The sequence below is a fragment of the Ailuropoda melanoleuca genome, chromosome 18 (assembly GCF_002007445.2).
Source record: "Ailuropoda melanoleuca isolate Jingjing chromosome 18, ASM200744v2, whole genome shotgun sequence".
NCBI lineage: Eukaryota > Metazoa > Chordata > Mammalia > Carnivora > Ursidae > Ailuropoda > Ailuropoda melanoleuca.
In genome coordinates this window covers 18,277,957-18,291,602 of record NC_048235.1, presented here as the reverse complement: position 1 = coordinate 18,291,602, position 13,646 = coordinate 18,277,957, and the positions used below count along the sequence as shown (strand labels likewise).

Genomic DNA, 13,646 nt, shown 5'->3' with positions numbered 1-13,646 from the left:
GTGTTTCCAACTGCCACATCACCTGACATCCACACTTCAGTGACCCACATTTCATCACAAATTCAAAATCTCCATTGGCGGATCTATTATTTTGTCTACTCTAATCTCCTTTCTCTTCTCAGAGATTCCATCTCAGTTGGTTAAAACCCCATTCTGCCCATCAAATAGAAATACAAAGTAAGTGGTCTTAATTATTCCACCTCTCATACCCAGTCTGTCCTATATGTCCCCCAAGAAAACGTGCCTTGAATTTTGCTTCCGTTCCCCAGCCAACAGCCACCCTGGCCCCAGCACTTGCCTTGCTGTTCATCACAGTGACAGGCTCTCAGCCTCCCCCTCTTCCTCCTGCCTCTCCTACGCCTGTTCTCCTCACTCTTGCCCTGGCTAAGGTGGGCTGTCACATTCCACCTCCAAACCTGAGGATGGTCCCTGCTGCCTGTTCTCAACTATATGCCCCGTGACTCCCCACCCCCTCCGTCTGTCTCCTCTGTGATGATTGCATTAAACCCTCAAATTAGTACTGAGTGCCTTCTACCCACTGGGCACTCAGGCCATGGCAGTGCAGTCAAACGAGCAGACCCGGTCCATCCCAGCGCTCCTGGGATTGTAGTTTCCTGAGCAAGTGACCTCACTCCCCTGCCACTCCAACCCGGCTTTCAAAGGCCAGCCTGTCTCACTCCTCCTCAAAGCTGCCTTCAGCCTCTTCAACCCACAGGGATGAATCCCTTTTCAGACTTCCTACTGTTCTTGTTGTGAATACCCCTTTAGTTATTCTCTGATCCTTTCATGTACATTAGCCTTAACCCCTTACCTGGATTGTAATGCCTTTGAGGTCCACTCTTTTTTATTTGCTGTGCTATCTCCAATGTTGGGCATGTATTATTACTACTAGTCTGCAATTACATGTAATTAAGCTATAATTCGAATAAGACAACCTGATGTGGCATGCAGAGCTTTACATGCATTTGCTTATCGAAGGGGTGACTTCTGCACATACTTAATTGAACTGTTTTTGACTCAATGGCCCCCAGCTGTGGGTCTCAGGAAAGTCACTTCTGAGACTCAGTTTCTTCATCTGAAGTACTGGGAGCTGGATGCCTTTTTTTTTCTTTCTTTCTTTTTCCATTCATCACTGGGTGGGTGCCTTCTTTTTAAGATTCTTTCCAGTTCTAACCCTGTGGTTCAATTCAATTTCAAAGCACTCATTTCTAGGGAATCTTTACTGTGTCCTCTGCACAGATGTAGTGCTTAGGGAATATAAAGCAAATATGGCACAGTTCCCACCCTCAAAAGTTTGTACCATCCGTTGTAGTAACAGGAAGCTCTGGGTATCTGAGGGGTAGAGAACAAAGGAGCTAATTACGTCACTAGGAGAAATCGAGAGTTGATTCTAATTAAAAGCTTCCTGAAGGAGGAGAGATTTCCGTTCAGTTGATGGAGTGGGAGTTCGGAGGCACCTCTTGGCAGAACTGGGGGGCAAAGCAGCTATTCAGTGATGAAGCAGAACAGGGCTGTGTTTAGAACCAACCAGACATTTTGTTGTGTGCTAAACTTAACATGGTGAGCACATTGATGTTGCTGCAAAATACAACAGGAGAACCTCAATTACATCACAGAGATATGTGGATCTCAGAGGGTGAGCCATTTGGATATTTGAGACGCATCCTCAGATTAAAACCATTTATTTTGGCATCCCCACATGCAGAGTCTCATAAGACACAGGGAACATCTGTTCCATTGATACATCTGGACTCCTGTCACAATGTAATAGAATTGCCATTATCATCCGCTAATAATAGTGCTCAATATTAATATTTATGTCTCTCCTCATTTCAGAAGGAACTGAAGCAGTTTGCAAATATAGTCACATGCAAGAAGATAAAAATACAAGAGATATAAAATGAAAAAATTAGAAATACTAGTGTGTGAGGCCAGAGGAAAAGTTAAGTGCCCCAAAGTTCTAAATACTGTACCAGACATAGGCTGCATAATTGGGGCTCAGCATCTTAGCAACCAAGCATTTTCCCCAAAGGAAAGTTTTTATTTGTATTTTAATAATGTGGCAGCTCAGCGATTCCAAGCTTATATTCAGAGATTAATCCTTGTTGATCCAAGGATTTTGCATACAGGATAATGCTAGGTGCTTTCATTCATGTTGACTGTTTATTATAAAGATTTTATTTATTTGAGAGAGAGAGTCTGTGAGCATGATGGGAGGAGGGTCAGAAGGAGAAGCAGACTCCCGCTGAGTGGGACCCAGGGATCATGACCTGAGCCCAAGGCAGCCACCTAACAGACTGAGCCACCCAGGCGCTCCTTGACTGCTGTTTAAATGAACTCATTAGAAGCAAAAGCTGAAAGCGAAACACCTGCCCAAGGCTTTGTGGCTGAGTGTCTGTGGCTGTGGGGCTAATGCTCCAGGGATGTTACTCAGGGGAGGCCCCAGAAAAACAAAATTGTCATTATTTGCTTCCTTTTAGAAGAAGCTTCTCTCTCTGACGACTCCCCGCCCCTACAAACACTTTCCCCCCAAGTAAGCTTTTAGTAGTGTGTGCCATCTGAGCGAGGACAGTCTGCCAGGAGCCAGCAGGGCTGTCCGCGCGGGAACAGGGGAGCAGAGAGCGCGGGCTGCGAGGTCCCTGGCCCGGTTGTGAGCCGGCTTTGCCTTTATTGACAGCGTGAAGCAGAACGAGCGCTACGGCCAGCTGACCCTTGTCAACTCCACCGCAGCGGACACGGGCGAGTTCAGCTGCTGGGCTCAGCTCTGCCATGGCTACATCTGCGGGAGGGATGAGACGAAAACAGGCTCCACCTACATCTTTTTTACAGGTAAGTTGTTTGGTGTATTGGTGGGATTCTTCAGAATTCCGGACTTGGCCCAGAGTTAGTGTCTCTAAATATCTAATAACGATGATGAGAGCGCTCCCTGTTGGCCAGGCTCTGTCAGGGTGTCTCCCAGGAACCCTCAAGGAAGTACTAATATCATTTCTATTGCTTTCATGGAGAAGAGGTTCAGAGAGATGAATTACGTCCTTAAGGTCATATAGGTCAGTGGCAGTCCCAGAATTTGAAGCCAGTCTGATTCTAGTCTGTATCTGCGTTTTCTAATATGGCAGCCACTAAACATGTGTCAATATTTATTTTTTATTATTTTTTGAGAGAGAGCATATGTGCAAGCGGGGGAGGGGGAGGAGCAGAGGGAGAGCCAGAGAGAGCATCTTAGGCGGGCTCCATGCTCAGTGCTCCATCTCATCACCTTCACATTGTGACCTGAACCAAAATCAAGAGTCTGTTGCTTAACCCTCTGAGCCATCCAGGTGCCCCCATGTGTGTTTAGATTTAAATGGAAATTATTTAAAATTAAACAATTTAAAACTCAATTTCCGAGTGGCACCTGCCAGGTCAAGTGTTCCTTTGCCACATGTGGCTGGTGGCTCTCCTCGTAGCCATCATTGCACAAAGTTCGATTGGACAGCATTGCTGCAGACTCTTAGTCACTGTGCTTTCAGGACCGATGATGACCTCCTTTCTGGAGCATCGCTAGTCAGGGGAGGCTTAGCTAAAGGCCCCCTCACATTTGTTCTGAGGAGTACTGTGAGCTGAAGTTTCCTGAAGGTTGTGACCCTTGTGGCTCCAGCCCCATCCCTGTGCTAAGGGAGGTGCCTGAAAATGTGCAGGTCAGAGGGAAACCTCTTCTCTAAGCAGTGTTGGGTACACACTGTCTACACTCTGAAGTTTGGGGCACGATGTTCTCTTCAACAAGTTCAGAGGTGAGGAACAGCTTTCGGGAATCTTAGAAATGCCACCCCCTGGTGCTGCCATTGGCCTTGGCATTTCGGGTGAAGCCAGAATGCTTTCTTCGCGTCTGGGCAGGACTTTCATGAGCTCTGTCTACATCCTGAATCCCTCCACCTTTCACACCTACACTGACTTAGCTACTGGGACCCAAATGATCGTAGGCCCTGGCCATCAGTGAGTGCTTTAGCAAAATCGTATGTATTTTCCCTTCCCTCCCACATCGCTCCTCTCCAGCAGAGCACTCTGCGATTTTGGAGGCACAGGTATCTCATTCCATTATCACCACACCCCCAGGAAATAAGCAGAAGCTAGTTTACCATCTCTGTTAAAGAAATTATGATGCTGACACTGAGACTTGAAAGGGCAAGGTGACCTGTTCAGTGTGCCATGACTGGTAGTGGGGGAGAAAGACTCAACCCCTGTTTTTCTGACCTAGGATCTAATGTTCTTACTGTCCTGATCCACTTCTAGGACAAGGTGATGGGTAGCTTGATAAACAGGCAGAAGGGCACTAGCTAGCATAACTGGTGTGTCAGGAGAATTGCTAACAGTTGTTCATCGGTAATCCCTCGTGATCCTCATTCTGGAACGTGCTGCACAGAACTGCCCACATGCCCTTGGAGTCTGTTATTCTGGACAAGAACTGATACCATATTTCAAATGGCAGAATGTAGATGTCTTGCCGTGATTCGCACTATCACATCTTCCTAAAACATTGGGTTTTGAATTGAGATTTTGAACTGAAGACCTCCCTTGAGCAGGATGTCCCGTTAGGGTTAAGGGCTTTCTTGGAGTTTTGGAGCCAGGTCCTCATTCCTAATTTATGGGAAGCTCTTCAGCGAGTCACAGGAAGGCCAAAATATTTACTTCAACTTTAAAGAAACCTGGATCAAAAAGGGACCAATTGGCTTTTCAATAGAGGGTTTAGCATTTATCGTTTCAGGCATGGGTGGGTTTGCAAAACCAAGATGAGCTGTTACGGAAGCTGAGCTTCCCGCTGCTGGCTCTGATTCTTTCAGAACATATGCTTCCCCACTACCCACATAGAGAAACGTCTGGCATTCATTATGTTTGCATGTTTCCCAGAATTTGCAAACACTGTGAAGCCTTTTTCTGACTGTTGTTAATTTGTGCAATTTCTGATGAAGCAGCTGCCACATATCTAATCTTTATGGGGGGGGTGCTATCAGAGGGTCTTTTTTTCTCTCATTTTTTATTGAAGTATGATATATACAAAGAAAACTACACAAATTATTAGTAGACAGCTCAATAAATTACCCTTAAATGAATATATGCATGCAACTACCACCCAGGTCAAGGAGGAGAACATTACCAGCAACAGGGCTTTCTCATAGCAAAGCCTTGGGCACCAATTATATGCGGTAAAACCACATTGATGGGCACTTTACTGAATACGGAGTTTGTTGAAATTTGGATTTTAATTTATAGCCTATTTATTTTTGGAAATCTGAATTTCCATGTGTTTAGTTTTCTTGAAGTAACGCTTGCCATCTACTTGAGTAGCTACAGACATGTTTGCAGGGTCATATGTAATCTAAAATTTTTAAAATGAACTTCAGGAAGTTTTTTGTTGTTGGTAGATGGGATCTACTAATTACAAATATGTTTTTTCTGTTTGTTAAAGCAACTGGTGTGGGCAGTTCTTTCAAAGACTTTTATAGTACAAAAAGTAAGACCACATCTTTGGGTTCTGGAATTTGGATTGTGCACTTATTCTACTAGCTTTGCTTATTGGTTCAGTTTTCTCTACGAAACCTTTAAATTAAAGTTGCCTCTACACCTCACAATCAGAAATTCTTGAAGGGCTTTTGCTCAGAAGCTATCTTTACTACTCCAGATTCTCCTCTCTACTCTCTGTGAACACGTGCGTTTTAGATACAACATTGACCAAGGTGCCCCTTAACTAAGCCTGGAAGTCAATTTATCATGAAGGTGACACAAATCCCCCAGCACCATAGAAAGCCTTGGAAAAGAGGGAGACTCACAGAGCCATGACCTATTCCCTCTTGATCCCAGAGTCAGGGAAAGACCTCCATGTCAGTGAACTTGGCACTCATAGCCAAAGAACTCTTGGCCCATGAAGACATTTGATGTTGTGTCTAGGAATTCTGTTCCCAACCTAAAATATCATATGACAGTGGCACCAAGAGGGCTAGTGAAGGAGAAAGCCAAGAATAATTATTTGTTTCAGGAACATGGTAGGGAAAAACACTGGAAACAATTTAACAATTGTTGGTGTACAATTAAGTTCAAAGATTTCTCTTAGCAGTTACCATAATATTCCCTCACAGAATCATCCAGAAAACAAAGGATTTAATGTGCCATGCCAAGAACAAAACCCTAACCCACAGTCCCTTGACTATCCTGAGGAACGAATGTATGGGCAAGCTGGTCCTTGTTTCTCTCATTTCTGTAAGATCAAATGCCATCATCTAGAACTTAAAATACAGGGAGAGTGATTTCAGGGCAAACAGGAGAACATAAGAAACTGACTGAATTTCCCAGCCTAGTGTTAGACAAGCAGAGCTCAGAACAGAGCTAGTGGCTTCCTTGTCTGCCCTTACTTCTCTTTCCACTGACCTTGGCAGGAATGAGTTCCTCTGGGCTGTGAGTAAGGACAGGTGAGGATGACAGCACCTTGCTGGGCCAGGCCTCTCAGAGGCTCTCTGCTGTGCTGGGGAACCATTCCCAATGGGCAGTTACAAGAATAGGCTTTGGGGCTAACTTCTCCAGACTGTTCACAGGTCTTAACATTGCTCTTAACATAAGGACATCAGTCTCCTTCCCTGCTTCCTCAGTGGGCTAATTCATGGGCCTGGTTTGTCCTTGACCTAATACTTTTTTGTTTCCTTTAAAGAGATAGGAAGTGAAATCTCTTTTACAAAAAAGGAAAAGCAGTAAAAAATAGCTTTCTCATGCATAAGAACTTAGTATCTGAGCATATTGCCAGTTCCCTCTCTGTGCCCTGAGAATGTAAAAATCCTTAAAGCACTCTTAACCTTGTTTCTCCAGAATAAATAAACCTCTGTCTTTGCAGAGAAAGGAGAACTCTTTGTACCTTCTCCCAGTTACTTTGATGTTGTCTACCTGAACCCAGACAAGCAGGCTGTGGTTCCTTGCCGAGTGACTGTCCCGTCAGCCAAAGTCACCCTCCACAGGGAGTTCCCTGCCAAGGAAATCCCCGCCAATGGAACTGACGTTGTTTATGATGTGAAGAGAGGCTTCGTGTATCTGCAACCTCATTCTGACCACCAGGGGGTGGTCTACTGCAAAGCGGAGGCTGGGGGCAAGTCTCAGATCTCAGTCAAGTACCAGCTGCTCTATGTGGAAGGTAAGCCAGCTCCTACCACTGCCTAGAGTTTAATCTCTTCCAGCTACTTACTATCAGGTACTGATGTTCCCAGCTCTGGATGGAAATTAGGAGGCACAGAATGCTGTTCTTAAAGGTTCTTCTGTGGTACCACTATTTCTAGAATTGCCCGTGATGGGACCCAACACTCCTTGACTCCCTTCATCCACTGCTCACTCTGGTACTACCTCTGTGTGATGGATCCGCAATTCTCCAGTATTTCCAACTGCTTAGAACATCCCCTGTGATGAGATCATCTTCTTTGTTGTAACCAAAACCCGTGGTCTCCTAAGGGCACCATCCCTCCCCAACTCAAGGTCATGTTCTTCTTGTGCCCATTCCCACTCCCTCACCCTCATCCTCTCATCCGCTTTAGGGAGCTTTGCCCCTCTGAGCGTCATGGCTCCACCAGCTTTCTCTTCTTTCCAGTCACTCCCTTTGTCGGCTCATTGTCCTCCTTGTCTCTTCACTTTCTGGGCAACGTTAATATCCATTTAGAGCTCGTCAGGCTTGGTTCACTGACCACCTCATCCCTTCCACCTCAGGCACCCTGCCCTCAGCTGCAACTTCAGCCTGTCCTCAGCTAGAGCTGCTCCAGCCTGAGAACCACTCACTGAATCGGACATCCACCTGCACGCACAGCCTCATCCCTGCTCAGACTGTTGCTCCATGTCCAGTGACTCCTCTGTGCCCGTCCTCACCTCCACCTTCCTCCCCACATTCTCCAGTGCCATCTTTCCCTCCTCACCCACCAAACGTGGGGTCCAGGGCTTAACATTGCTGTGCTCTCTGTTGGTGCCCTCAACTCTTTGCCCACCTGTTCTCCCACGGTCCAGGGAAATACCACCCTAGAGAACACGACTGTACCCTTTCTTCATAACGAGAGCTACTGGAGAATCCCATGGATGGGTAAATTCAGTCTCTTCCAGTTGACCTCACTCCCCACTTCTTGACACAATTGAACTATTCTCAAATCTCTCCATTAAAAATGGAAATATTTTTTAATGTGAACATTTTAGTGAGGAGTTTCAATTCAGTGGATTCATATATGAAATACTTTTTTTCCTCCACTTCCTTCAACTCTGCCATGTTGAAACCTGCTTTCCTAAGGGTAGTGAGGTCCACGAATGATATCTCAGTCTACTCTACATCCAACGGGCACTTTGGGTGCCTAACGCTGTTCATTTAAAATCATTAACCCCACACTTGACCTGAAGTTCGCTCCTGCTCTGTCTACCAACATATAGGCAGCACTGGTGACCTCAGCATCTTGGAGTAGGGGGTTTGTAGCAGTGGAGGGAGACAGTCTTTCCCTCCTCTCCCTGCTCTGGTGCTGGCCTTGGGGGAGAAGGGGAGAGGCTGCAGTCCAGAGGCATTTGTTTCTTGGTAGTATTTACTGCCCTGGCTTATCACTGAACCCAAAGGGACAGACGGGGGCTCCCACATCTTGCCATGGATGATAAGGAATTCACCCCTAAGCAGCCCCTGTGGTGCATACGCCCATGTCAGATTCAACCCCATCCTCCTTTTGGACCCTCAGCTGAAGGCCCCTTCTATTCACACATACCTCTTTGCCCTGATCTGCCATGTGCTCTTGGAAAGGATATAGCCTTTGACGTCTCTATGTCCTTCTGTTCCCCCGACTCTGGAGCATGTAAGAATGAGAAACTTACAGCAGGGACACAGTCTGAGCCTCCTTCCCCCGGGAGCCCCCGTGTACCATCACTCCCAGTGCTCTCCAGCTCTGCGCTGGTGGCACAGGGGCAGGAAGCAAGCAGATGTCCTACTGCAGAATAACACTGTCCCCTTCCTTAACAAGTGATTCTCTTGGGCAGTAAGCACCCCTCGCCAGTCCCTTTAGGTGAGTGGAAGAAATGGTTCCTTTTCATGTACCACAGTCCTTCAACAGTGACTTTTCTCCCTCCAAGATCTACGACCGGAGTGAGGGGTCTGCGTGTGGGGGACAAGTCATTCTGCGATGCTGCTGCTTGAGCGGCCCTGGAGAGGCCTGAGTGTCCCAATAACAAACAGTTCTCGGAGATGAGTACTTAGATTCCTTCGTGCCTCTTGTTCTCCGCCCTGGGACTTGCTCAGTGGGCCATGCTCCCCCCCCCCGCCCCCCTATGCTGCCACCAAGTAACTTGCAGCCCTCCTTGACCATCCTCGACCCTCGGCTAAGGTCGTCTTTCTTTACCCTCACAGCCAAATTGCCCGAGAGAGTGCTCCCCATTTCCTGCGTTTCCTTCCCTCCTGCACACTCCTCTATCTCCCCAGTGTCCCACCGAATCCGTTCTTGCTCAGGGCCTCGGGGGTCCCAGGCCCTCAGACCCAGTAGACAAGTTTCTGCCTTCACCCTATTAAATTCTACCACGCCTGTGTGAAATGCCTCTTCCCCGGCCTCAGGTCTTCCTACTCTCCCCCCACTTTCTCATTCTGCTTTGTCAGCATTTTACGTCTCCCAGCTTGTCAGTGATGGAGGTCCACAAGACACCCTTCTTTCTCAGGCCTTGCTCTCCTCCCGGCCAGCCTCAGCCATGCCCACGCTCTGCTTCCTGTCTGCTCACTGCTAACTCCCAAGTGAGTGTGTGAGGCCCAGATCTGGGCATGCCAGCTTCACCGGATATCTGCACTTGGATGCCGCATGGGCCCTGCCTCGAACTCGGGTCTTCCTCCAGGGTCTGGTTCTTTGGCTTTTCCGGTCTCATTGACGGCACTATAGTCACCCATGTGCCGGCCCAGGACTGGGGGTCACCCTGACAGTCCTGTCTCCTCCCTGCCAAGTATTTGCACTTTTTCCGTCAAATCATTTTCACATCCTACTTTCCATGCCCTGTTTCTCCCCATCCTTACTGCAAGAAAAAAGTTCAAACTATCATCTTTTCCTCCTGGGACTAATGCAACTCTCTTTTGAGTTCCCCTTTCTCTCTTCATCTCCCACACCATAGCTAATAGCTAATTACAAGGTAAACCATTGACTGGGTTCCCACTTGTCTTAGACCCCTAGTTGAGTCTTGCATGTGGACTGAAGGGCCTAGCTGTGGACCAGCCTCTGCCCTCCCCGCCCTGTAGCCTTCCTGGCCTTCGTCCACCTCCCGGCGGGGGCTCTGCACACTGTGATTCCCGGGCTGCGGCTGCCTCCCCGCTTCTCCCTCCATGCCTGTTAATCTCACCCTTCAGGGATTTTAATTCAAATGTTGTTCCCTCAAGCAAGGAAGCCTTTCTTGCTTTTCAGACTATTCTGAGCTTCTAGAACATGCTGGGCTTCTCCTTCATAGTTCATAACACAACTCACGTTTTACATTAACCGTACAATTACTTGCTAATTGTCTGCCTCCCCCAGTCCATGAAAAGAAGTCCCCAAGGGCTCTGACACCACGTCTCTGTTGTTGGCTGCTGTAGTCCCAGCTCCTAGCCCTTGCCTTGCTTGAGGCTGCCTTCAAAATTCCTTGAGTGACCTGACCCCAGTGAACTGTTTCTGCAGTGCTGTGAAATAGAGAGAATGCCAAACAGATGTAGTACTTGCGCCCTCCCTGCGAATGTTCTTTTCCTTCGATTTAGACATTCTCCTCTTCCCTCTGAGGATGGACAGCCACACACCCACCTTTTCCTCTTTATCCCTTCAGCTGCCCTCCTTCCAGCCTGCCCTTCTCTACCTTCTGCTTGCTCTTTCCCCACACACTTTCTTCTCCCTCAACTTTCTTATTCCCCTTCTTATTCCCAGAACTTGGAGCCTCCTCTCCCCATGTAAATATAATGGCTGGGCCTGGGAGTCCTGGATGACCACCCCATTCCAACCATCAAGGTAAAGAGGAGGCTTCAAAGGACACTGGAAGTGGTGGGAGAGCCCAGGCCTAAAGCTGGCTGGGAAGCTGGAAGGCGGGCAGAAACGTTACAGCTTTGTTCAAAGAACAGAATATACCTCAAGGTTTGTCTTCAGTGTGATACTACTGGATTTCCATCTCACTTTCCCTGCCTCCTGCTTCCTTTCAGTTCCCAGAGGCCCTCCGTCAACAACCATCTTGGCATCCTCAAACAAAGTCAGAAGTGGGGATGACATCAGTGTCCTCTGCACGGTCCTCGGAGATCCTGACGTTGAGGTAGAATTCAGGTGGATCTATCCGGGACAGAAGGTAAGGGCTGTGCCCCCGTCCCAGCCAGCTCTCTCAGCTCACAGTTTTGGCCCCCATCCCCACTCCTAAGTGAAGAGATCAGAACTTAAGAAGTGCAAGCAATGTGTGGAACCATGGTAGGGGCCTGGGCTGACTGGTTTTCTAAGACATTTCAGTATAGTTACAAGTAGCTTTCTTTTAAAGGAGAGGGAAAAAGAAGTGGGTTCCGTTAGGCACTTCAGCATACCCTCTTTCCATGTTATTTTTCTTCATAAGCCTCAAGCAGGGATGAGACCTGAAAGGGAAAGGAGGGGGGCCTCCCTCTTTCTCCACCCCCAATTCTGGGTCATTTGGAGGCCACTTGGTTTCTAGCAGAGGGCTCTCCCCATACAAACTATGCCCTATGGTGAGGATAGTCACCAAGTGGGTATATAAACCTAGGCCCTGGCAAAAAGGTGCTGTGAGGCCAGAGATTATTTTAAAATAGACTTTCCATAAGAGCAACAACCACACATTTAGCCCCTGCGCCTGTTTTGCTCACTAAACAGTTTTGCTACCACCATGGAATAATCCCTTCCTTGCCAGAAGAGATTTAGCCTCCTAAGACATACTCAGCCCCTAAGCCAGACGTGTATTCGCTACTATGATTGGTGAAAATAGCTCTCCCCAGAGAAAAGTAGTTTCCTGGGACTAGGTATGTGTTTTTACAGTGTTCTCACACTTTGAAGACATCAGTAATTTTCAACAGATTTTTTATGAGCAGAAAGTGTATTTATTAATACTGGTAATATTACCGTTATGTTAAACTAACCCAGAACATACTTATCACCAAAGTTGGATGAAGCATCTTAAAAGTGACCATCTCACTTTCTAGAAATACGGTGTTATGTCATCTAGGGCATCATGTTATCCAGCCTCAGGGTACAACTTTTCTCCCCACTGGAGTCCTTCGGCATATTTGACTATTTCTACTTCTCCCTCCCCCACATTTGAACAATGAGGAGCTCTTATTCATTCACAATTGCCTTTAAAATTCGGTGACTAAGAACTATTGAGTGGGCAATGTGAAGAGGAGAGCAGGGGAAATTTTTATCCATGTTTTTTGCCTAATGCCAGTTCCACATTCTTGAGTTCCAAAAGAATACGTTTTATATTAAGTAGCCACTTACTGAAGAGCAGAAAGAGCGTTCCAAACAGTATAATGTTTATAAGGCATGAATGCTCCCCTGTGCTACGCATACCAAATAGTCTTTCTTTTACAAGTATGTAGTTTGCGCTCTGAAAACGTCACCCAATAGTGTTGGGTGAATGGGAGCGGTTTGTAGCGGCGTGCGGCTTGTGTTACAGTGCGTGCGGATGTCGTTCAACAGGATGAAAGGCCAGTGACAATTCAAGACACTTGGAGGCTGATCCACAGAGGACGGGGGCACACCACAAGAATCTCCCAGAGCATCATGACAATCGAAGACTTTGAGACCACTGATGTAGGATATTACATTTGCACTGCTCAGAATCTCCAAGGGGAGACTACGGTTGCTACCACGGTTGAGTTTTCCTGACTTGGAAAATGAAGTATAACGAGTTGATGGAGAGTTCATTTGTGTCCATGACCCGCTTTGGGGTTCTCTTGACTAATGTTTTGCCAGAGGCTGATGTCAAGTGCCAAACCCCACCCCCTGCCCTGTGAGTCAGACCCAGACATCCAAACTAAAAGGAAGTCATCCGGTCTAATAATAGAAGTGTTAACTCCTCTGACAGCATGTATTTTGATTGCTTACCTATCTACATGCATTTATACTTTTTATAATTAAAAAAAGCATTGATATTAACCTTATAGCCTCATTTCTATTAAGTGAGCAAGTTTTTGTAAAGAAATACAAAATGAGCTAAGTGTTCATTTTTTAGGTTGGTTTGAAGTACATCCAAAGGACTTGTTGGCAGCAATGTTTGGTTCACTATCCAAGATGCTATTTGATATCACAACTACAGCACACGAGGATCTAAAAATGGAGTAATACAGGGTTCAACTATATCTACAATACAAGCAAAGGTATCAAAAAATTACGTAAACTTGCCTTTTTAAGCTGCTGCACTCAAAAGTACTAGTTCTGGACGAGTCATTCTAGAGTAGGTGTTTTTAAAAATTTAACTTTCAATATAAAATAGATTTCCAGATCAACGAAGACTCAACTTCATTTAGGCTTTTTTTTTTTTTTACCATCTTTAAAAATATTTAGACTTTAGCTGTTCCCATTTTCTTACCTTATCTAGCAGACATTGTTAAAATCAGTCAAAATTTCTCCAATACACATAGCTGGGAATTCAGAGAAGCTTACCTGTCCAATCTAGCTCTGAGAGCCTGATTTCAG

At 46.4% G+C, this 13,646-nt stretch overlaps 1 protein-coding gene across 1 annotated transcript in view; it reads left to right on the top strand.

Annotated features, from left to right (window-relative positions):
• PDGFRL (platelet derived growth factor receptor like) overlaps positions 1 to 13,270 on the top strand; it is a 62,231-nt gene extending 48,961 nt beyond the window's left edge. The window contains exons 3-6 of the mRNA XM_011230530.3: positions 2,678 to 2,829; positions 6,857 to 7,150; positions 11,159 to 11,298; positions 12,648 to 13,270. Of these exons, the coding sequence (XP_011228832.1) occupies positions 2,678 to 2,829; positions 6,857 to 7,150; positions 11,159 to 11,298; positions 12,648 to 12,836 (775 nt within the window). The 3' untranslated portion in view covers positions 12,837 to 13,270. The remainder of the gene's footprint in view (positions 1 to 2,677; positions 2,830 to 6,856; positions 7,151 to 11,158; positions 11,299 to 12,647) is intronic.
• Positions 13,271 to 13,646: the final 376 nt, after the last annotated feature.